The sequence below is a fragment of the Condylura cristata genome, unplaced genomic scaffold (genome assembly GCF_000260355.1).
Source record: "Condylura cristata isolate star-nosed mole 26May11 unplaced genomic scaffold, ConCri1.0 scaffold00012, whole genome shotgun sequence".
In the NCBI taxonomy this organism is placed as follows: Eukaryota; Metazoa; Chordata; class Mammalia; order Eulipotyphla; family Talpidae; genus Condylura; species Condylura cristata.
In genome coordinates this window covers 17,029,384-17,055,998 of record NW_004567113.1, presented here as the reverse complement: position 1 = coordinate 17,055,998, position 26,615 = coordinate 17,029,384, and the positions used below count along the sequence as shown (strand labels likewise).

Sequence of the window (26,615 nt, the reverse complement as noted above, 5' to 3'; positions counted from 1 at the left end):
GGGGCAGGCGGGATCGAACTCATGCTGAAGTGGCTTAAGCTTCTTAGTGCAGTGCTTTAATCCACTGCACCACCAGGGAGGGCCATCCCATTGGACTTTTACTAGAAAGCTGGAATTGGTATTTCAATGTTCAGAGGAACATTATTCTGTTCCTCTCAGGTTCTCCCTGTGATTAGAGTTTACACTAATAATATATTCTCTTCTGAGTGTCAACTGAAGTATTGCAGGGCCTCCCTGGTGGCACAGGGGTTAAAGTCTCAGTGCTATCAAGCTATCACCAGACACTGTAGCATGAGTTTGATCACCCATCCAGGGAATTAACCGACATGGCACAGCAGACATCTACTGTCTCCACCAGTGCAACTCTCAGCAGTGTATTTCTGTAGCTTGCCTGTTCTGCTCCCCACTCTGTCACTGGTGAATCTTCTCAACTCCCTGCCTCTGGCCTGCACCACAAGTCTTGTATGCATAAATAAGTAAAAAAATAAATAAATCTTTTAACAAAGTAAGTATCGCAGGGTTTTAAGATTTAATAGCATTAAGTCTATCATTGACATTTAATAGCAGTGTGAACTTGGTCAAGTTATTTAGCCACTTTCAGCCTAATTTTATTTAATTTGTGAAATATTATGTCCAAAACCTATTAAATTTACTGTCTGCTTTTAAAGGACAACTTTACTCTTATAACAATCTCCATCCCACCTTCCTCCTAGCTTTGAAACATATGTACACATCTCCTAAAAAAGGTAGACTAAAATCCTACTATGCTGCAGAATAGTGTGCTTAGTGCAATCACCCCCTCTGTCCAAATGCAAATATTTTCTAAGTGCTGAGGGGAATAAATGGTCATATGACTACTTCTAAATCAAAATGACCAAAAGGAATACAGTTTCCATTCTCTACCCTAAAAAAAGTGAACTTTAAACTGAAACATGAAGGATGAGGAGTTACTGTGATCAAGAATGGGATTAGAGCACTTCAGAAAGAGGAAGAAATGAGAGGTCCTGAGAAAGCAAAGAGCACTGTATTAGAAAAGCAAGTGGGCAAAATGTTGTAAATATAAGAAAGAGAAAACACTGACAGTTCTAAGTAAGGACAGAATATCATTTGATTTATAATTTAAAAAATCACTTTTATTGCTTTTGGTGAAAATGGACTAAAAGAGCCAAAGTGGGACTTAACGAGACCAATCAGAAAGTATTTGAGGTCATTTGGACAAGAGGTGTCTTAGACTAAGGCAGAAGAAATAAAGTAGGGAGATTCAAATTGTGCTCTATATGTAGAATTGGCAGAACAAATAATAATAAAAAAAATAATTGTAGACTGTTACTGAGGGTCAACTTTGTATCAAGATATATGATAGGTACATCACAGACATTGGTCCTAAAATTTATAGGATCCCCAAAGGGATGGACATAATGATACAATGCCCAGATTCCTCATCAATCCTCAGGGACTGTTGCAGTTGCAGAGTTACTATCCTTAATATAAGTACTTCTGGGAGTGGCCTACATCCAACTACAGTTCAAAAGCAAAAGATCTTGAGATTCTGGTCTCTGTGAATTAACTTTCACCAGCTCCAGTGCTACGTGTGAGATCAGTTGAAACTCTCAGGCTTGTACCACAGTTTTCTCTATATCCAGTTCTGCTCCTTTCCACAGATGTTCATCTCTAGTAAACTCCTGAACACCAAACTAAACTCAGGGCCCTCTTTCCTTATTGGATAGAGAACCCAAATTGCAATAGGTGGCATTACCTTCTGCTGTGAAGATGAGGAAAACTGAGGCTTGAGGATTATTTCTTTTTGGAAACCTGATGATGCACTTGATATCCTACAACTTCCTCTATACTCAAATATTAGCAATAGATCCTCTATACTCAAATATTAGCAATAGAATTGTCGGTTCTCAAATTAAACCTTTGCAAGCTCTTTTAGTATCATAGGATATATTTATCTTCATTTGGAAACCTGACTAGTTAATGCAGTTAAATTACACTCTTGGTTTAGCAATATCATCTTCTAAGTTTGCTAATTTCTTCACCTGGTTTTACTTAACTCTTTCTGCTTTGCAGATAATTCTCCTCAACAGAGACTATAAAAGCAAAATAAAAGTTTTATGACTCCCCCCCTTCAATAATCAATTAGTGATTACACACAATGAACAGTGGGTGTATCCCTACTTATAGCACACAATGTTATTAAAAATAACTCTTTGTTTCCTTGGTACTTTCACCAAAACTTTTACTTCTTTCTTAATTTTCCTGGTAAAGATCACATGATCATTTTTGTTTTTTTGTTTTAATACATGTTAGGTTAGTCTTCTTGATTACAAAAAAAAAGAAAGAAAGAAACCTGTTAAAATGAATCCTTAACAATTACAGAGTTTATCAGATTCCTCCCATTATCTCTCCAATTTTCTTCCTCATTAGCATAATTCATCAATTCACTGCCCATAAGAAACCTCTTAATTTAGATGAAACACTTATTATCCATGTTGGAAAGATAAGAAAACTGACATAAGGCAGAGATTTCATGTTCCAGATTAAATAAAGGGAAAGTTAGTTTTAGAAATCATAAATCATAATCTCAGTTTTTTAAAAAATCATATAGACAAATTCTAAATACCATTATCCTATGTCAGTAAATTAATAACTGAGAAACTAGTGAGATAGGATTATAAAGCAAGGGCAATACAGCAAGGACTAAGCACCACAGCAACCTACTTCCCGGTCCTACCAGAAGAGACTATCTCTTCAATGTGTGATGATCACACAGTTCTAAAGCTGCTGTTTTCATCTTTTTCTTTCTTACTGATTTGACACAAAGGATGTGAGATCAGAAATAAGTCTAGTATGTAGGTCTGATCTTACCTCCATTTTTTTTAAAATGGATTTCTTTCAAATTATGTATTTGGACTTCAACACACCATTTCTTCTTTTAAGTCAATTAGGAGAAAACATGACCAAAAAACCCTTAAATGTCTAAGTCTAAAAAACTTAGCTGTAATAATAATTTCTCTATAAACATGCAATACATAATAGATGCATATACATATTATATAAAATACTTTGGACTAAGGATAATAGTCATTGAGCTAAAGAATAAAACAAAAGCTGACTTCTGGAATTTTATCAACTGAAACTTCTACTTCCCAGTATGTATATGTATCTAAGTACCAAATCAAATGACATTTAGAATGATGACAAAAAGGCATTGTCAAACCTTGAGTGAAATTCCTCTTTGAATGCCCAAAGATTAAACCACAATGAATACACAATGAATTAGAATATGGTAGTATTATGAATTAGAATATGACAGCATTAATAATACATTATTAATTCATTATCTTCCTTTCATAGGACTGGATAAAAAATTATTATGGAGTTTTGCTAAAATAGTCTACTTTGCAATTATGTTACCTGCTCTGTATCACTATTTACCATGAAGGGAAACACTGTTATCTATGAAGACAGGTAATTTTCAAATACTCTAGTATTAGAAGACTGAAATTTTGAGAGTGAGTACAGAGAGAACTGAAGTACTCTTTTACAGATATCTTTTGACTTTGTTGTTTTTGTAAACTATATAAAGAAATTTACATAAAGGAAATTACCAAACTAGGTAATATACAAATATATATAAATGAGTAAATAAGCCTGAAAAGTTGACTCACTCAAGATTTTACAGCTACATAAGTAGGAGAAACACTTGACTTCAAAACTATCTTTTCTTTGCAATGTATTATCTCTTTGATCTGAAAAAAGAATAAAGGCAGGGTAGTGTGCTTTGTGTTAAATTCCAAATACTTCGGCACTGGATAGTTAGCTAAGATGACTTAAACAAGTATTTGGTATTATTCAAAACAGTAAAATTAATAATGTATCACACCTAAGTTTATCTGTTTGTAGATCAATTACTATTAAGACAAACAATGGAAGAAGGGAAGAATTTTCAAATGATGAATTTAGTATTTCCCATATATATTCATTTCTCAACTATTTTAATGTATTTTTAGTAAGTCAAGTAATTTTCAAATGCTACTAGATTCCCTAGATAAATGCTCTAGATAAGAGATTTAATTCTAGTTCCAAGCCCTGGCTATCACTAATCAATTATCATGAAAAATTTCAGATTTTCTTTTCAAAACTGAAGGGAATGGAAAAGAATTTTCTAAATCTCTTTCTTCAGAAAGAAAGAATAAGAAATGAAAAAAGGTCTTGATTCCATACATCTCAATGCTATCAATATAAGTAGCTTATAGTTTAGGTGTTTTAAAATTTTACATGTGAATGTAGGTAACAAATATTTTAAGACAATTTTCCAAACAGGCAAACTTGTAAGTTTCTACTAAAAGCTCAAAAAAGAAGTGTAGAGAGTCAGTTATTGTAGTGGTTAAAAATACTGATTATAAAGCAAGACTCTGTGCCTTGGTTTCTGCAATCTATAAAAATGAAGAAACAGCTCTAGTCTTACCTCTGAGAGTTGATTTAAGAATAAAAGAATCCATATAATTTAAAGACCTCACATGTAAACTAATTAAAGAAAAAGTTTCCACCATTATGCTTTGTTTCTTCAGCTTAACTTACTTTTCTGTTTTGAAGAATATTGCACAACCGTCCACATGCTTTCTCTCCTGCTCAGACATGATTTTGGCACGTGACTTTGGAGAAAAAAATCCATCATATCCACGCTCCTTCAATGCTGGCAGAAAGAGAGTGAAGTATTGCTCTGTTTCCACTTCCTAAGGTAGAAGAAAATTTACCAACGTAACAGAGGAAAACTCATTAAGATAACAAAATTAGCATTATGAGTAACAACATATGACTAAATTAAAATAATTCACACAACAAATATTATCTAGCTATCTTTATGTTCTTTTTATACCTAAAAGAATCAGCAATATTATGTGATTTTTCTTCTGCACATAGAGCGACTTAATTCCATGTCTCTTCACTACCATTTTAGTATTCATTTCATTTTACTTCAAGATTGATAAATTAAAAAAACCTGGTCATATTGTAGATTATGTGGTAGGGATAGTAAAGTATGTATATATATAAAGAAGAAATCTTAAAGAATGTTTCTCTTTCTCAATTGAGTTGGAAAGGAATGAGACCCAAAGTAGTAAGCTTAAGATCAACAAAAAGTTTTACTTTAAGAAATTTTTTGGTACATAAAAACCAATTATCCAAAGGTCTATTAATTTAGTAATTATTAGATTAAGACTATTTTATTCTTTGACCCACAAGATATTCTTAACAAATATGAAATGATCAAGTGTGGAGTTAATGATTTACACATGATAACAGTCATAACAACATGATTTTTTAACAGTAAAAACTCAAAGTAAATGTCCAAATTAGGAAAAATGCTAAAATCAATATATATTCACCTAACTGTTGTTGAAGAATTTTTGAAATGTGGAAAGTGCATAATGTGCAATGAGCAAGCAGTGTCTCAACAGTGTGATTCCAATTTTATTTTGAAACTACATCTTCAAATAAATGCAAAAGTAAATTAACAATGTGCACCAGAAATATTTCAGAAGGTTTAACTCAGCAACAAACTCTGGAATATAAAATTGGGTGTTTTTCTCCATCATTATTTTTATTTTTCCAAAAGTTTCAATGTCTCTCGAATGAAAGTTTTATAATACCTTCATAATAGGAAAATTTCTTAAATTATGTTTATATTTCCAAACTATACTGAAGAGAATATGAGGCTATTAGTACTACAAGTACTAAACCAAAAGGAGAACAATTAAGCAATCAGAACAAGCCTAATTTTGTTTGCCCTTCTTTCCCCTAGCCTGTGTTGGTTTGCAGTGTTCAAAAGAAAATTTAATTTTTGAAGATTTTTTTAACTTTTTATTACTTCCCAGAAAGCCATGTGAACTACTGACAACATAAAAATAATTACCCATGTACTTCATTACCAAAATTAAATAATTTTAGAAGTAGTAACTTCTCAGTATGCTGAAAAGGTAAAGTAAAATTACAATTTCTAAATTTTCACAACACTGTTAAGTGTTGAAAGTTTAGAAAAAAACTTTTAATTACCCATGAACTCTCTTGACTATTAGCAGAGTGCTAAAAAGAAGCAGTAAGACATACATTTCAATGGAAAGATGCTTCTTCTGTTAAATTCATTATATCAAAGTATTATAAAATAGAAGACTAAATTGCAGTGGTGATTTTTAAAATAAGGCAAAAATAGCTGAATTACAGTACAATTACTTTTAATGTTTAAAGTGTTGATCACTAAGAAACAATAGCAGGCAATTTTTACAGATTTCAGTGTAAGCTAAACTATATTCCTCAAAAATATACTCTTTTTTTTGCAGTTTGTTTCAGCAATGCCAGTGATTTGTTGGTGACAAGAACTATAAACATGAATAATGAATGACATTATTTTCACTTAAGAAATAGTAAAGGAGTATAAGTGGAGGTTATCCTTAGCAAAATAGTTTCATTTTGAAAATGTATTAAGTGCTTATTAAAATTGCCCTTTTCATTTTCAAGAGAAGAAAAAAACAATTCCTTTAGAATTTTGCTTTGAAAATAGAAATTCCAGTAGTGGTAAGGTCCGTTATTTTTAAATTCACCTTATATTAAAGACAATTTAATTTCTTGGATGTTACCTGAAGACTAATGATATCTGCGTCACAGTTAACAATTTCTTCCATAATTCCCTTTTTCCTGTATTCCCAGTTTAATGCCCAGGACGGGCAATAGCCATATAGCTGCCGGGTGGCATATTTATCACATAACACATTGTAACACATAACTGTGAATGATGCTAAAAAATGGGGGGAAAGGGAGGGAAACAGACAAAAGGGAGAAAATTAGGCAAGTTTTTTAAGCAATATCATGTGCACATTTGTACAAGCACACATGGCACAAACTGTATTCCAAATATCTTCACCATAAAAGCCTTGAGCAAGACTTTGTTATATTACATTCATTAAAACACTTCACTAGCATTCATCACACCAGTATCCTTTTACAAGAATTAAACTAACCTGGGTTAAATCTCAGTGCTATCACTGCTACAGCCTGAGTTTGATTCCTGGCCAGAGAGCTAACCGACATATGGTACAGAAGATCCCTTCTGTCTGCCTGTTGTGGTTCCCCATAGCAACCCTATTCTGTTTCTGGTGAATCCTCTTACTCACTGCAACTACGGTCTATACTCCAGCTATTCCACACAAAATTAATAAATATATGAATCTTGAAATTTAAGCTAACTCTAAGTATGAAATTTTTAGAAAATTTATTTTCACAAAATTTTAAATTTAAAATCAGAATGTTAATTTTTTTGTACAAAATTTGCTGAGGAAAGCTTCTTGGTGAAAATGGAACAAAAAATTAGTTTCATTACCGTTTAAAGGTTCTAATTTTGTTCATCCATACAAACAAAATATACACACTTTTTGGACCTTACTTTCACTGATATGAACTAAGAAAAAAATATGTATTAACAAAATTCAGTTGTAAGAGAATCCTTTATACCAAATCACAAGTTCATTTTAAAATGCCCTGGAACTACAAAGGGCAAATAGTCATAAGACCATGGTTTATATTGTGCTACTCCCAAGTGTGCTTCAAGGACCAAAAATTACCAGTTGTCACCTATGAAGTTAGAAATGTAGAACTGATACCACTGAGATCTGTTGATTCAGAACCTACAATTTAACAAAATCCCCAAGTGATGCATATGCATATGGGACATCAGTTTTTAAAGCCCCACTTTTTTCCAGTAATTTTCTATTGTGGTTTTCCATTAGAATTATAAAAACTTACTAAGTCATTAAGCCTGGGTATATGGAATCCATATGTTAAAGAAACATCCCATGTGATTATAATGGGGGAACAATCAAGACTGAGAATCACATATTTAAATAACAGGTGCCAAATTCAAGTAATAAAGTAGTACTTCATTAAAGTTGATTCTGTTTCAAAAAGTGAAGAGTTATTAAGAAAAACAGTTCACTAGTCTACTGGAGATAAGATTATTGGTCATTTTAAACAACAGTAGTTTTTTCACTATCTGGGATTAAACCTAATGAAGTTTAATTATGTTCTGTGGATGTAAGTCATCCTTAGCCATTGTTAGTTATACACATTTCCCTATTCATGAGAAATAAGCATCTGTTTTTAGCACTCAGATTCCATTAAGGGAAGCAGCACACATCTCCCAAGAAAAAGATCCATACTGGTTATTCAATAAAGAAAACCTAACAACACATTCCATTGAGAACTCAATAAAAATGAAAATTTGTTTCTATTGTTCCTTTTTTTTAAAGGTTTATTTATAAACCTGGGGTATAGGCCAGAGGTGAAGGAGCAGTGAGAGGACTCACCAGAGGCAGAGAGGGGAATAGAACAGGCAGATCAACAAAGTGCACTGCTGAAAGGAGCAGCGGATGGATTAGCAGAGGTCTGTCTCACCATTTGGGTCCACCTCTTTAGAGGGGGGTCAAACTTGTGCTTAAGTGGCTGCAGTCTAAGTGATGCATTTTAACCCGTTGCCCCACCAGGGAGGGCCCCTCTATTGTTACTTTTCTTAATGGAAATGTAGGTACGCCCTTTAAGGAAAACTTTTCTTATGATAGTCTTCATTCATGCTCAGAAGAATTACTTCAAAGAAACAGAAAATGGAACTTGGTAATATCAGAAAGAACAATCAATTTAAACCTAAAATAAATCTGCTTAACTTTAGGATTTGCAGTATTCCTTTACAAAGACCATCAATGTGTATGAGAAAATGAAAACACTGACAACAGTGCATTTTAGGATGTGCTGATACTACTATCTCTAAAAGTGTGGTGGTTTTAAAATGAGTAGCTCTGGAAGACACAGAAATATATGTACACGATGCTATTTCTCAATGTTTTTAAAGTGAAAATAGAAACATGTTACATTTCCCAATACCAAAGCAAATGATTATTTCTGCATCCTATTAAATTAAAAAAAAAAAGTCCACAACCTAAGATGTTAAAAAAAAACAATAAATTTATTGATCTACCCTTCAAAAATTAAAAAATCAACATTCAGTAGTTGTTTTAACCTTCATATTAAAACAATAAATTTTCATTTCCTAATTTAAAAATGGAAAATCATTATACTTAGGACATAAATGAAAGTATTTGGCATGTCTATTTTAAACAGAATTCCCAATCATAAAACATCTAATAGTCAGTTAGGAGTTATAAAAATAATGTCAAATAATTATTGGTTGTCAAAAAGAAATAAAAATTTTTATTTCTATATTGCCGCAGTTCTAGAAATGCTTGAACCATATCCTTAAATTTCTCAATTACTCAACCTACAACATTTCTACACCTATGGTCTGGCATACTTATTTGTTTATACAGTTGCTCATTTTAGTACAGTAAGTAGTTTCTCCCCTCAGGTGTAGTTCCCATAGTACTCCCTCCACCATAACAACAGTGATCCATCACCAGAGTCCTTTGTGCTCTTTTTGTTTACAATTTATCAATAGCATATACAGCTGTAGATTAAATTATTCCTTTACAAGATCTATCAATCTACCTACTCAAGAACATTCAGAGAAAATTCATTACTACTCATTTTCCTGAATTCAACCACTACTACCCTTGGTAAAGGGCTATGTTACAAGGCATAGATAATTCTTGTACACAAGTCTTAATGTAAATTTATTTTTAAAGTAAATGTCAGTATTTTTAAAGTCATCTACCTAGTGGAGATAAAATGGAAGCAAGTTTATTACAAAGTCAAAGTAGTGTTTCAGAATGAAGACAAAGAAGAGTAAGAAAAACTACTTACCTGATGGCAGAATTTGGTCTCGTTCTTTTAATGTAATCCATGGCCTCGGAGGAAGCTGCTCTGGATGAACTGGGGGAAAAAAAATTAACATCATTCATGTGCTTCTAAAATCAGTGTCATTTATGTTATGGAAGCAAATCAACTTTTCTTTTTTCTTCGGTCCACAATTTAATATGGAAATATGATTTAGAAGCTAAAGGAAATTACAGAAGTTATGCAGAAAACACATACCTAATATCCAAAAGGAATGTTAAGGAATTCATTGATGACATTACTACTTACATATTACTTATCAAAAAAAAAAAAAAAACTTTCCCTTTTAAAACCGTAAGTTTTAAAATCTTTTAAAATCTTATGTCTGACACATGTAAAACTGTAAAACTGTACTGACTCAGCTTTGTGTCTTACTGGAGAATCAAAACTATATGTGGTTCTAAAATACCGATGACCCATAACAGTCAAGTATCTTTAAAATACAAATAGCACATATGAATGTATGATAACAAATACTGAATTTTGTTTTTTTATTTTAAAATTTCATTTATGTTAAATATTTATTTATTTATGCATAGAAGAATTTGGGAATAGGCCAGAGGTGTGGGGGGGGGGGGCTGGTGAGAGGATTCACCAGAGACAGACTGGGGAGCAGAAGAGGCAGATCAACTGAATACACTGCTGAGGGTAGCAGCAGGTGAGACAGAAGAGGTCTGTAGTACCTGTGGGTCACCATCCTGGTAGGGGATCAAACTCATGGTACAGTGGCTGCGGATTGCTTCATAGTTCTGCTCTTTAACCCACTGCACCACCAGGGAAGGCCCAAATTACTGAGTTTTCTAATAGGGATTTCATTTCCTAATTTTAATGCTTCTCTCATAATTTCAATGCAAAGCAGGAGAGTCTATGTAATTACATTGTACAGAAAAGGGAAGGTGGTGATAACGTAACCAACATAGCCATGAAGAGTCACTGGAATTAAGATCTCTCTTGGATATAGTAAATAAAGGGAGAAACTGCAGCAAACTCCAGCCATGACTCAGATGTTCTGAACACGACTGGGACCCAGAGGAAACAGGAAGAAGGGGAAAGCAACAGAAGAAGAAATGAGTGGGAGATATCAACCAGGACCTAGTTCCTCCTCCCCCCACCGAACAACCCCTAACTCCTCAACTAAGGAAAGAAAAAGATGATAAAAAAAAAACCTGAAAGCAAAAGCTGAAACATCTGAAAAACATGGAGGTAGAAACAAAGGTCAGCAGGTTGATTTGTGTGGAAAGAGTGGGACTACTACAGATCCACAGGGATGAGACCTATGAGAAGGAAAAGACTCATCTCTCTTGCCACCCTTGGGGGCAGGGCATGGGCCTGGCCACAGTCTGTGGGAATCCCTGGTCCTTTGACACAGCCGAACGCAGGGCAGCAGTCCTGCCTTGAGCAGTGATTCTGAATGTAGAAGTCAGGCAGTGAGAGGCAGCCAGCATATAATATCCACCACTAACCTTGGCCAGGGTGAGCCTCTACTGCTCAAATGCTAGGACTCTATCATGGACTGGGCAACTGGGTGTTGGGTAGGGTGTGACAGCCAGTGCTCAGGACCTCTGGCCATTAGCTGGATATGTGACAGGGTGTGTCCACAGGGGTTGAAACAGGCAGGACTCTGCTGTGAATAGGGAGCCCTACACTTTGGTCCCCAGGGCCTTGGGTGCCAGGCAGGGTGTGACATTTTTCAAAGAAACAGGACAAATACTGATGAGATTTATATGGAACCACAAAAAACCTTGAATAGCCAAAATTCTCCTAACTGAAATGAAGAGAATGGAGGCATCATATGCTCAGACTTCAAGCTATACTACAAAGCTAAAGTAATCAAAAACTACATGGTACTGGAATAAGAATAGACATACAGACCAATGGATATGAATAGAAAACCCAGACATACACCCACAGTTTTATGGATAGCTAATCTTTGACAAAGGAGCAAAGAATATGCAATGGAACAAAAAAAAGTTTAACAAATAGTTCTGGGAAAACTGGGCTGCGACGTGCAAAACAATAAAGCTAGATTACTACTGTGCACCATACACAAAAACCAACTCGAAATGGATTAAAGAACTATACCTAAGACCCGAAACCATATAATATCTAAAAGAAAAGGTGATGAAACACTACACAAGATACACCTCAGTAACATCTTTAAAGATACATCACCCAAAGCAAGGATAGTGAAGGAAAGGACTACATCAAGTTAAAGAGCCTCTGTACAGAAAGAGACACTACACAAAACAAAGAGAGACTGGGAGAAAATTTTGGCACACAATACTAATGACAAAGGACTGATCACAAAGATATGCAAAGAGCTGATTAAACTCAGCAAAAATAAAGTGAACAACACCATCAAAAATGGGTAGACGAGCTAAAGAGACAATTTTCCAAAGAAGAAATGAAGACAGACAACAGGTATATGAAAAAATGTTCAACATCACTAGTAATAAGGGAAATGCCAATTAAACCACAATGAGATACCATCTCACACCAGCAAGAATGTCACATATTAAAGCAACTAGCAACAACAAATGTTGGCGAGGATGTGAAGAGAAAGGAACTCTTCTGCACTGCTGTTGGAAATGCAAACTGATACAACTACTATGGAAAATTGTTTGGAGGTTTCTCAAACTGCTAAAAATGAAGCTTCCATAGGACCCAGCAATCCCACTCTTAGGTAACTACCCAAAGGATACAAAAACACTGATTCAAAAAGACACCTGCACCCCCATGTTTATTGCTGCTCTGTTTATAATAGAGAAAACATGAATCAACCCAAATGCCCAAAAAATAGATGCTTGGATTAAAAAGATGTGGTACATATACACAATGGCATATTATTCAACAATCAAAAAAGATAAACTCATGTCTTTTGCAGCAACATGGATGGAGCTTGAAGAGAGCATGCTTAGTGAAATAAACAAGAAAGAAAAAGAAAAATACCAGATGGCTTCACTCATAGCAGGCACATTAGGGATCAGGGGAAAAACAGAAACTGGAATAAAGAAAAAATGAAAAACAATGAACAATTATAAAACAGATACTTTACAGGAGTGGAGAGGGGGACAGGCTCAAAACTGGGGTGGCTTGGGAAGAGAGTATGGGACAATGGTGATGGTACACAGGTGAACTGGTGATGGGAAATCCATGGGGATTAAAACTGAGATGAAAAAAAAAATCACAAAATTAAGAATGATTTAGAAAAAAAGAAAAAAAAGTCACTGGTAATTAAACATTAATAGTTCCTCAGATATGGCTGTCAATATCATGGAATTAAATGCTACACAGCTATCAAAACAAAATTCACCAAGATTTAATCACCTCTTTTCCTTCCCCCATTTAAAAGTTTGCAAACATAAAAACATTTGTAATTATAGGACTACTTGAGTCAAGTTTAGAGATCTGATAGGGCTGGCTGAGATATGTAGTCTTTCAAAACAAAACACAGCATTTTCATCCACTCCACATGCAGTCACAGAAATTTTGACCAAAGAATATAAGATCTTAAAAAAGTATCACTTTTCTAGTTTTTGGTGTTCAAAAAGCCTACCTTAAAGGATGCCTATTTTAGCAGCAATACTTTTCAAAAAGTGGAATGAACACTGCTTTGCATATTCTACACTTTGCCAAGAAAGCAATGAAGGTTATCATAAGTTGACAAACAAGCCACCCAGCTGGTTCAACATACTAAATCCTGGAAAATAATCATTCCTGCTAGGTGTGCCATGCTAGGATCATGGCAACTATCTCAAAATGGAAAACCCAATATTTAAATACAAAGAAGAGCAAACAAAGAACTTTATAGCTATTGGCAGACTTTTTTTAGCAAATGGCTAATAATTCAGAAGTAAATAAAGTCCTCAAAATACAACTAGTAAGATGATTAGATGCTTCCCAAGTCTTAACTAATACATTTTAACTGATAAATCATGATATATAAGTGTAAGTAATCCAAAAAGCTGGAAAAAAAAAGGAAAAGACATTATGCCAGTAATGAAGAAAAATAAAAACATAGCATAATTTTATCCAGGTTGACAAAAATAATGCCAAGGTTAATTATATCCAGGATTGGTGATGGTAGCAAAATATAGTGGTAGGAATATAAATTGGTATGGCTATCTGGAAAGACAAATTGGATTATCTTCTAAAATCTAAAACATCTGTGTCCCTGTTATCCAGAAATTCTGTTTCCTGGGGTTAGTCCTATGCAGCATTCAAATAGATATTCATTACACCATTGTTTATAATATCAAAAACAATTGTAGTAGTTTACACTATAATTTAAAAGAAAAAGAATAAACACTTGAGTGCTAGAGTAGAAAGATAAACTGTTACACAGGGAAAAGAAAGTAAATGTATGTGTGTGTGTGTGTGTATATATATATATGTATTTTAACAGAAAAAAAAATTTAAATATGAAAAAATTAATTTCTACTGATATAGTTTGTTTTTTGTTTTTTTTTTTTTTTTGGTAAATATCTACAAAAATGTTTATAAGAGGCCCTTCCTGGTGGCACAGTGGGTTAAAGCACACTACTGAGAAGCTAAAGTCACTTCAGCATGAGTTCAATCCTTGTCCTGGAGGTGATCTACATACATGGTGCGGCAGACCTCTCCTGACCTGCCCACTGCTCCCCTCAACAGTGTACTTCGCCAGTCAGCCTGTTCTGCTCCCCACTCTGTCTCTTGTGAATCCTTTCACCTCCTCTGTACCTCTGTACCCCGTCTCTGTATGCATAAATAAATATTTTTTTAATGTTTATAAAATAAATGGTCAAATTGCAATTATGCTCACCTACTTGGAGGGGAAGAGAATTAATGTAGTAGTCAAAGGAAATTCTATTAAAAAATCTTAACATTTTCTTATAAGGAGGATAGTATGTTGATATGTGACATATACGTTAAATTAATTTTTACAAAGATGAAACTAGATAGTGAATAGTATGACAAGACCCAAGTATATGGAGTTATCTGGGCATTTAAGAAGCCCTAAAGTCAAACCAACAGAGGAATGAATAAGAAAAGAACAAGGCAAGGAATAAAATCACAAAAAGGCAAACAAAATGACAAATACAGAGATGCCAATGTATCAATATTAACTCTGAATGCAAATGGACTAAACTCATCAATAAAGACACAGAGTAGCAGGCTGAGTTATAAAACAAAATCCAACCTACTACTGTCTCCAGGAAACACATTTAATTACAAAAGATAAACATTGACTGAAAGTAAAAGGTTGGAAAACAAACCTACAAGAAAATTGACCAAAAAAGAAGGCAAGGACATCTATACTTATATCTGATAAAATAAGACTTCATACTATAAGAGGTAAAGAGACCTGGATGGACATTACATTATGATTAAAGGGACAATACATCAGGAAGGTATAACATATACTCATCAAAATATACTCACCAAATGAACACCAAAATATATAAGACAATTATTATCAGCTCTGAAAAATTAGAGAAAATATTTACATAACAGGAGACTACAATACCCTACTCTCATCAGTGGACAGATCAATAAGACAAAAAAATAAGGACACTAGAGCTGTATACAGAGACTTAGGCCTCATGGGCTTAACAGACATCTATAGGACACTGCACAGAAAAAAAAAATCCAACTACACATTTTTCTCATGTGTGCACATAGCATTCTCCAGAATCGATCACATATTGGACCGCATGATAAACACCAAGATACATAAAGATCAAAATCATTCCAACTATCTTCTCTGATCATAAAGGCATCAAACTAGAAATAAATGATACAAAGAAAGCAAGGAACCCTACCACTTCACAGAGATTGAAATTTACATTACTGGAAGACCACAGGGTTAAAGAGATCAAAAAAGAAATTGAAAAATACTTCGAGCTAAACAACAATGAGGAAACCACTTTCCAGAATGTATGGGACACAGCAAAAGAAGTAATAAAAGGAAAGTATATAGCAATACAGGCTCTCATCAGTAAATAAGAAAGAACTTCAAAGAAACAACCTGATTTCCCATCTCAAAGTACTAGGAGGAAAAAAAAAGTAGAAGAAATAATAAAAATCAAAGCAGAAATACATGAAATATAAATTTTTTAAAATTCAACAGATCGAAACCAAAAGTTGGTTCTTCGAAAAAAACAACAAAATAGAGAAATTTCTAGCAAAGCTCACGAAGGAGAAAACAGAGAATCATAAATGAAAGAGGAAAAATTACAATATACTCAGTAGAAATCAAAATAATAATCAGAGACTACTTATGATCATTTAAATACCAACAAATTCAACAATCTAGAAGAGATGGACATATTTCTAGAACAATATAATCTCCCAAAACTACATAAAGAAACAATACCTAAACAGACCAATTACAAGCAGTAAAATTGAAATACTAATCAAAACACTCCCCAAAAATAAAAGTCCAGGACCAGACAGCTTAAAAATGAATCTACCAGGGCCCTCCCTGGTGGCGCAGTGGGTTAAAGCACTGCACTAAGAAGCTTAAGCCACTTCAGCATGAGTTCGATTCCCGCCTGCCCCAGAGGCGACCACATGCGGAGGAAGACCTCTCCTGACCGCCCGCTGCTCCCCTCAGCAGTGTACTTCGTCAATCTGCCTGTTCTGCTCCCCACTCTGTCCCTGGTGAATCTTCTCACCCTCCGCATCTCTGGCCTGTACCCCAGTTATGAATAAATAACTAAATGTTTAAAAAAAAAAATGAATCTATCAAACATTCTTCATAATTGTTTTAGAAGGAATACCACCAAATATATTCTACAATGTCAACATTACACTAATACCAAAGACAACACAAAACCAGAAAACTACAGGCCAATCTCCCTAATGAACACTAATGCAAAAATCCTCAATATAATCCTTACCAACAATGATACTTAACAATGTACTTAACAATGTATCAAAAGGATAATACACTACAATTAAGCGAGATTTATTCCAGGAGCAATAGGATGGTTCAACATCTGAAAATCAATTAATATCATCAACAAAAAGAAAAGTAAAAACCATATGATCATATCAATAGATTCTAAGAAAACATCTGACAAAGTTTAGCATCCATTTATGCTGAAGGCCCTTGAAATTCTCAGGACAGAAGGAACATATACTTTAACATGATAAAAGCCACATATGACAAATACAGTATTATTCTCAATGGTGAAAAGTTGAAAGCCTTTCCTTTAAGATCAGGAATGAGTGTAGTGTGTTAACTCATCACTGCTATTCAATATAATAATGGGAGTCCTAGCCAGAGCAGCAAAACAAGACTAAGACATGCAAGGAATCCAAATAGGGATTTTTGTATCAAAACATAGGATATTGATGGACAATGGTCAGCCCAGCTGACCTTGCTCAAATACACATGAAAAAATCCTAAGTAAAAATATTAACAAATTGAATAAGGGATATAAGAAAAAAATATATTACAATCACATATTATAACCTAATTTCAGGTATATGTGATATAACACCAAAAAATGTAACTACCAAATTAATAGGATAAAGGACAGGAATTATATATTCATTTAGTAGGAAAAAACTTGATGCATTAACATATATTTTTTTTAGCATTTATTTTTTTTTAAAGATTTGTCTATTTATTCATACAGAACTGGGGTACAGGCCAAAGGGGCAGTGAGAGGATTCACCAGAGACAGAGAAGTACACTGATAGATCTACACTGCTGAGGGGAGCAGCGGGCGAGACAGGAGAGGTCTGCTGCACCATGTGGGTCACCTCCAGGGCCAGGAATCGAATTCTGCACTGAGGCAGCTGTGGCTCGTTTGCAGTGATGCGCTTTAACCCACTGCACTGCCAGGGAGGGCCCAACATATATTCTTACTAAAAAAAAAAACAAAACTCTCCTAGCAAACTAGAAATAGAAGACTTCCCTAATCTAATAAACAAGTATATAAAAATTAAGGTGAAAATTATAAATTATTATAATTTGAAACTATAAATTTTTTATTAAAAGATAATACATTATGAAATTAAACAAGGATGCCTACTACTACCATTTTCAGTTAGTACTTCATGGGTAGTCTCAGCTAGTATAAGAAAGCAGGAATTATGAAAAGTAAAAAGCGTCATTTTTGCAGATGATACAATCGTACAAAATTGAAACAAAAATGCTTTGGGATTAAAAAGAGTCTAGTAAAGTGGCTGATTATGTACTTAGCAAAGGCAGTTAGGAAGAATTCACCAAAGTGGCTGAAGAACAATAAGCAAGTAAAACTTAACTGTATTCCATAAATCAACAATAACTATTAAGATTATTTTCAAAAAGATTACTTAAAACTCATCAAGAAATTATGAAAGTCAGTCACAATGAAAGCATACTCTACATTGCTAGAAGACCCAAAGTCCTTGTGAAAATTCACAATCAGTTCTTCACAGAGCAATCTATATATTCCATATATTCCCAGTTGAAATGGCTACATTTTATAACAGGGAAAAATTTGAAAACCCAATCCCAACAATTTTAAGATAACTAAACATGGACTCTAAAAATTGATAATCATCAAAATCTAAAGGGAAGATTCCTCTACTGTATCTCCAGACCACCTATAAAACTACAGTAGCCCTCCCTGGTGGTGCAGCAGGTTAAAGCACAGCACTAAGAAGCTAAAGCCACTTTGAGTTCAATCCCCGCCCCGGATATGATCCCATTGGCACAGCAGACCTCTCCTGACCCACTCGCTGCTCCCCTCAGCAGTGTACTTCATCAGTCGGCCTGTTCTGCTCCCCACTCTGTCCCTGGTGACACCTCTCACTGCCCCTACAACTCTGACTTGTAACCCAGTTCTGTATGCATAAATAAATCTTTTTTAAAAAATAAAATAAAATACATGAAGACCTCCTTTAAAATTACACAAACACATATACCTACCTCTCCTCCCCCTATATGTGTTATATGGCTGGGTTACTGGCTACCCTTACACAATAGACAAGAGTATTGAATTCAAAAGCAAAAACAAAATAAACCATACATGCTATGTATACAGTCTACAGCTACCTTTTCTTGTTTATTGAAGTGACCTCTTTCCTAAGTTTACCTCTCTCCCATCTTCAATTTTTAGTAAAGGCTTTATAAATAATATGAATTTGATTTTACTTTGCTGCAAATCTTACTTTAAAAATCTGTATGTAGGCATCTTATAAGATGGAGGCAGTAATACAGGATTGCCAAAATATTATGAGAATGAACTACATGTTGAAAGCTACATTTCTCTAGCGGCATAAAGACTGTATTTCAGAAAAAGATTATTGCACGAAAATATCTGAGTTTTAGTAGCATCTCCATACTTTCATAGCTAATATTGAGTGTTTATGCAAAAAAAATATTTTAACACTTACAGCCTTCATATTATAAAAATAATTCTGAAATATTTCTATCTCAAAACTGGGGGAAAATTTAAACAACTATTATAGTCAGATAAAACTGGTGTTCTTAATTAAAATACTGTTTGCGGTCCTTCCTAGTGGCCCCACAGGTAGGGACACAGCACTGCAAGTAAGCCACAGTCGCTTCAGTGAGAGTTCAATCCCTGGCCCCGAGATGATCCACATGAGGTGGCAGACCTCTCCTGACCCGCCCAGAGTTCCCTTAGCAGTGTACTTCATCCATCTGCCTATTCTGCTCCCACTGTGTGTCTGGTGAATCCTCTCATTGCCCATGCACCTCTGGCCTGTACCCCAGTTATGTATGGGTAAATAAATCTTTAAAAAAAGAAATACAGCTTGCAAAATTTCCATAAATGTGTAGTGAATCAACCTAATCCTTTCATTCATGAAAAACATATGGTGTTTGGGTTCCAAGTAACAGGCACCAAATTCAAACAATAATTATGGATCTCTGTGCTTAATAACAAGACCATAGCTGGAATTAATAAGCTCTAAGACTTGGATAAGTTATTCTGTGTATAACTGAATTGGCATCTGTACAATACCAGTAAGTACTTTTTCCTCTAATTCTTAGCAAGATTAAAGGAGATATGTAACTGAAGTTCCTAACAAATTCCTTGGTAAAGAGAAAGTACTCATATGAAAAGAAGAATGCCCCACCCACTATGATGGGATATACTAGTGGCAGTAACACCAAAACTATAAGCAGCTTTAAAAAATGGTCAGTTACTTTTAATAAACATGTGATACATTAGCTAAAAGTACTATCTGTAGAATCCACTGCTTGTCATTAATAATTACCTGCAAGATTGTCAAGCATGAAGTTCAGTAGCTTTCGGGTTCCATCTGGGTCCTGGTATAAATTGAGAATATCCTGTGATAAAGGATTGCCTAAAGCAGAAAACAAAAATAAAATCTGTAGAACTTATAAGAGCAAAACAAGAAAAATGCATGCTACAAGGTACGAATTTGTTTAAGTGAATTTTATTGTTAAATCTGTTACATTAAGTGTAAAGAAATTATGTAAATTAAAAACATTCACTTTAATCAGAAAAACTTCAAAAGAATTCTGTCTTTTGAACAATCAGATTTCACTGTTTATAATATACATTTATAATTTGGGTTTATCAAATCAATCTATATGTAAAGTAATCTTAGCCAATTCTGAAGCAATATCACAATTTGTTAGCTTGAAATAATCCTAGAAAACTTTACATTCATCTTTAAACAGTATTTTAACAGAAAGACAAACAGTTCTCTATGTGAAATGTAATTAATATTATAAGAAGGGGATTTTCTTAGAGTGAACATTTCTATTACATTTGGAAGAAAGAAAGGTATTTCAAGTGAGGGAGAAAAAATCCTATTACCAAAATGAGGTAAATAAAGTTTGAGGAGAAAATAAGAATATTGTTAAGAGTTATCAGGAACAGCTTAGTACTATAATATAGATTTATAAATGGACTAGATTCCTTTAATAAATAAACAATGGGGGGGATTCAATAAATTAAGTATGCAACAACAGCCTAGCAAACAAATTTGGAAAACAAACAAAAGCCCATGGATATGAAATGAATATTCTAAATATAAACAAACAAACTCACATGCAACAAACTCAATCAAAATGGTTAAAATGAAAACATAATGACCAATGAAGTGTTAGAAATAAGAGTAGACTAGTAGCTGGAACTCACATGTATTGCTGGCACAAGTATAAAATAATAGTAGCAAGATGACAATCTGGCTGACAGCTTCAACCGAGTTAAGAATAAGAAAAGCACCTCTGGGGTGACAGAGGTGCTACATCCACTGAATTAGGCAGTATCCATACTGGTGTATACTTTTGTCAAAATTAGTCAAAATGCATATTTCAGTATTAGGGTATTTTACTATATATAGAACTCAATAAAGTATTACAGGAAAATGATAAGTTAGACAGTATAGTCAGAGCTGAAAAGACAGTTAATAGAAAAAATACTTTCAAAGAAATTACCCAAAAAGTATCAGAGAGTCAGAAAGATGTAAAATAGGTGACAATAAAAGATATAGGAGAGTGAGAACAAGAAATTTTGATAGACATTAAATTGAAATTCTGGAAAGCAAACACGACTTTAGTTTCTGGTCCAACATGGAAAGAATTTAGAAACTGCCACTCCTATCCTCACCAACTGAGTTGCAGGTAGAGAGATACAGAAAATCACAATGTAGTAAGAACAGAAGCCTATAATTGGAATTAGTGTTATAAGGATTCTTTTAAATTGTAACTAACAAAGTTTTGGAAGTTCACAGATGAAAATTTTAAGAGTTAAAAGACTTTTGGGGCCCTCCCTGGTGGCATGGCTGTTTAAAGCACAGCACTAATAAGCTAAAGTCACTTCTGCAAGAGTTCGATCCCCACCTGCCCCGGAGGTGATCCATATGGCGTGGCAGACCTCTCCTGACCCGCCTGCTGCTCCCCTCAGCAGTGTACTTCATCAGTCGGCCTGTTCTGCTCCCCACTCTGTCTCTGATGAAGCCTCTCACTGCTCCTGCACCTCTGGCCTGTACCCTAGTTCTGTATGCACAAATAAATCTTAAAAAAAAAAAAAAAGACTTGGATGCCAACACTTCCCGAGTTTTACCTCTAGGAATTCAACCAGGTTTTCTCACTCTGGAAAGGAGGGAGCACAGTATGTAGCCTCATAAAACCTGACATAAAATAAGCTATTTTAGCACAGAATAACCGAGTGGCAAAGAGAAATACAGCACACTAGCATGAAAGGAAGGGGGGGCGTGTAAAGACATACACAGATCAAGTTCACCAAAAAAACAAGAGACCTAACCAAAGAACTACAGAATTCTTTCCCTCCCTTTTCCTTTATTTAATTGTGCATACAAGAACTGGGGTACAGGCTAGAGGTGCAGAGATTGAGAGGATTCACCAGAGACAGAGTGGAGAACAGATCAGGCGGGTCTATTGAAATACACTGCTGAGAGGAGAAGCAGGTGAGACAGGAGAGGTCTGCTGCACCATGTGGGTCTCCTGCCTGGCCAGGGATCAAACACTTGCTGCAGTGGCTACTGACAGCTTCAAAGTGCTGTGCTTGAACACCTTGTGCTATGAGAGCCTTTTATCTTTCTCTCTCTTTATATTGCTATGTTCTTTGAGTCCAAAAATTCCTTTTGTGTTCTTGTTTTCATTTGTCCTTAGGTTTTTCAAGAGACTCTATGTTGGTCTGACACTTTCAGTTCTCATAGTTGTAATTTTCTATTACTGTAAAGGAGCTGTTTAGGTATGGCTAAGATGAAGAAATAGAAAGTGGTAGTGTGGTAGTTCTTAACTCTTGCCTTGCTAAAAAAGCCTTCTACCTAAAGCATAGAGGAAGGGCTTGGGATAGTCATTACAGGCAAATATTTTAACTTCATGGCTGAACAAGGCCATGGAAACAGCTGAGGCAAACAACAGACTAACAAAAAAGATTAAAAAGAAAACTTTGGGAAAAAGACGTCAACAAGGGAAAATTCTGACATATCCTTGGGACTCTAGAAGGATATGTACATGGCTTAGGAAAGATAGGAAATATAACCTAAGCTCTCACCTCTAGCTGGTCTCCAGCTATGCAGAAGTAGGAAGAAATGGATACGATAGAACTGTAAAATTCATGGCTGAGTATTGACGTTATGTCACAAACACACAGAGTCAGTTAGCCAAGAGTAGATTTACTCATTCCAGACATTTAAGGAAACCTTTGTCCAAGCATTAGCTGACCACTTAAACTGAATAAAGACTTTATTGTTCATGCATGATAGAAAATAATTGATTTTACAGAATTAGTTCTGGAAAGTCACTAAAGCAACACATACACACAACAGTAGCAGCGAAAGCAATCCTGAGAAGGGAAGAAATTCTGAATTCAGAGTTGCCACATTATTTCAAATGTCCAATTCTTAACAAAAATTCTAAGATATGCAAAGAAACTAGAAAGTATGTCCCACATACAGAGGAAAAGTAATCAGCAAAAACTGTTCAAGGACATCAGAAATGATACCTAAAGATCTACTGGGAAAGACTTATAAAATTCACTATTTTAATGGACAACTAATTTACAACTAAGGGCCATGCACATACAAGAAGAAAAAAATCAATAAATGTCCTGGGAAAAATGGGCAACTAACCATGCCAGAGAATAAAACTAACCACTGTCTTACATCATACATAGAAAGTATCTTAAATGGATTGAATACTTGAATATAAGATAAAATCATCAAGAACGTAAAAGAAAGCACAGGCAGTTGAGCTCCTGGATGTTAGTCCTAGTATTGTTTCTCTGTAAATTTGACTCTTACAGCAAGGGAAATAGAAGTACAGTAAGTGCAACTACATCAATTTAAAAAATTCTGGACAGCAAAAAAAAAGCACAATACAAAATTAGAAGGCAACCTACTGAATGGGAGGAGATACTAATTATACATTCAACATGGGATTAATATTTAAAATATAGAGAGAACTCATACAACTCAACAATAAAAAACAAGTAACCTGTTTTTAAAAAATGGGTAGGGAATTTGACTAACACTTCCCCAAAGACATACATAAGGCAAAATGGCACATGAAAAGATGTTAATCATTAATTATTTCTAGGAGAAGGCAAATTGAAACTACAACAAGATAGCAACTCATACTTCTCAAAACGGCTATTATCAAAAAAAAAAAGTCAAGAAACAACAAATGTTGATAAGGATATGGAGAAAAAGAAATCTATATACCCTATTGGAGGGAACCTAAATTGGTACAGTCACTAAAGAGGCAGTATACAGAGTGTTCAAAAATGTAAGAACAGAAATAACATGATATAAATATTACACTACTGGGTAATTATCCAAAGAATATTTAAGCACAAATTTGAACAGATACCATACTTCTGACCTCAGCTATATTATACTGAAACAATAATCAAAACAGTCTAATACTGGAATGAAACCAGAAACTCAAACTAATGCAATAGAATTGAAAGCATATAAATATGGACAGTTAATCTTCAACAGCCATACTATAGAGAAAAAATACTCTTTAATAAATGGTGCCAGGAAACATGGATAGCCATTCATGTGCAAGAAAAAAAAAAATGAAGCAAGATCCACATACACAAAAATTAATTCAAAATGGATTAAAGACCTTGACATAAGAACCAAAACCACCAAATAACTGAATTTGGGAGACACACTACAGGATATCTCCACAAAGATGTATTTGGAAATACAATCCCACAGTAAGGGAAAAAAATGCAAAAAGAAACAAGTGAGATTATATTCAACTTTAAAGCTCTGTACCTCAAAGAAAACCATCACAAAAACAAACCCTATAGAATGGGGGGGAAAGCATTTGCAAACTACACATATGGCAAAGGTTAAACTCCAAAATCTACAAAGTTCTTATCTAAAATGGCCCAATTAAAGATTGGGAAAATAGGGGTCTCCAGGAAGGCCTAGGGGTTCTCAGCCCTATCACTGCTACAGTCTGAATTTGATCCCAGCCAAGTACTGACACACATATGGCACAGCAGACCTCTCCTGTGATGTCCACTGTCTCCCCTTAGCATTGTATTTCAGTCCTCTACACACATACACACACACACACACACATACACACACAGCAAAGGAACTCAATAGGTGGCATCTGGAACAAATATGAATGGACCTAGAGGTGAAGGTGATTATATTAAGTGAAACAAGTCAAAAGTAAAAATCAGATTATCAGATGGTTTCACTAATCTGTGAATATAATTACCCCTTCCTCCGAAAAACCATTTACATGCAAAGAATAGAAGGAATAAAACTTGAACTTGGCAAAAAAGTTAGACTTTGCTGCAGATTATGATATAGTGTATACAGATGCTTAATATAATGCTGTATACCTCAAACTTACATAATGTTATAAACTAATGTTAATTCAATAAAAAACTAAAAAAATAAAATAAAAATCCACCATTCTAATTTTAACACATTCAAAGAATCAGAGAAAACCATTTCTAAAGATTTAAGACAAAATACGATAATGATGTATCACTAAGTAAAATTTTAAAAATTATAAAACAAAGCAAATAGAAATTATTAAGTGAAAATAAATTTTAAAAATAAAGGCCACTAGAAGAACTAAAGAGCATTCTTGGGGGAAGAAGATCTGTGAATCTGAAGTTAGGTCAGTTGAGGTTAAATTGTTTCAGGTACAAAAAGCAAAAAGAATAAAGAAACACAAAGTGGGGCCTCACTGGTGGCACAAGGGTTTAAAGTGCAACAGTATGAATTTATCTGCAGTTACTTCAGCATGAGTTTGAGCCCCTGCACAGAAGCTGACCCACATGGCACAGGAGACCTGTCCAGTCTCACCTGCTGCTCAGCTGTGTCTTTCAGTCAATCTGCCTCTGTTCCTCACTCTGTCTCTAATGAATCCTCTCACCCTCTCACCTCTGGCCTTTATACCAGTTCTTATATGCATAAATAAGTAAATCTTTTAAAAAATGAACAAAAATCAGATTTGTCAGACAACATCAACTCTATCTACATACATATGATAGGAATCACAGTAGGGAAGGGAAAAGAACAGGAAAAAAAAATTGGAATAAATAATGAAGACAAGTATCCAGGAAGTTAAACAAATTTCAAATGGATAAAATGAAAAGAAACCCTCACCTAGACAAATTATAATAAAACTAGGTAATGTCAAAGAGAAACTCTTGAAAGCAATAGGAAAATAGTGATTCATCATGAACAGATCCTCAAAATTTACAGCTGATTTCTCACCAGAAACATGGGACAAAAGGCAGTAGAATGACATTCAAGGGGCTGAAATAAAAAGTCAACCAATAATACTGTATCTAGCAAAAATGTTTTTAAAGAAAAAAAGGGAAATTAAGATATTCTCAGATCAACAAAAGCTGGGTGAGTCTGTCATTAGCCCACCAGCCCTAGAGAAATATTTAAGGGAATCTTAGGTTAAATTTAAAGGAAAGTGGGACCCTCCCTGGAGGTGCAACTGGTTAAGATGCAGCACTGCAAGCTGACCACAGTGGCTTCAGTGCGAACTCGATCCCCCACCCCAGAGGTGACCCATGTGGTGCTGCAGATCTCTCCTGACCTGCCCGCTGCTCCCCTTAGCAGTGTACTTCATTGATCTGCCTGTTCTATTCCCCACTCTGTCTCTGGTGAATCCTCTCACCGCCCCTGAAGCTCTGGCTTGTATCCCAGTTCTGTATGCATAAATAAATAAATATATTTTTTTAAACTTTAATAAAAAAAATTAAAGGAAAATGGATGGTAACTTGAATGTACCTGAAAAAATGAGAGCCAGTAAACTACATTATATATATATATAG

The 26,615-nt window shown here is 34.6% G+C and overlaps 1 protein-coding gene across 1 annotated transcript in view; it reads right to left on the bottom strand.

Annotated features, from left to right (window-relative positions):
- CNOT6L (CCR4-NOT transcription complex, subunit 6-like) overlaps nt 1-26,615 on the bottom strand; it is a 48,984-nt gene that overhangs the window by 11,899 nt on the left and 10,470 nt on the right. Inside the window, exons 4-7 of the mRNA XM_004681194.2 lie at nt 20,065-20,154; nt 9,811-9,879; nt 6,642-6,799; nt 4,588-4,742 (exon numbers count right to left, since the gene is read on the bottom strand). Of these exons, the coding sequence (XP_004681251.1) occupies nt 4,588-4,742; nt 6,642-6,799; nt 9,811-9,879; nt 20,065-20,154 (472 nt within the window). The remainder of the gene's footprint in view (nt 1-4,587; nt 4,743-6,641; nt 6,800-9,810; nt 9,880-20,064; nt 20,155-26,615) is intronic.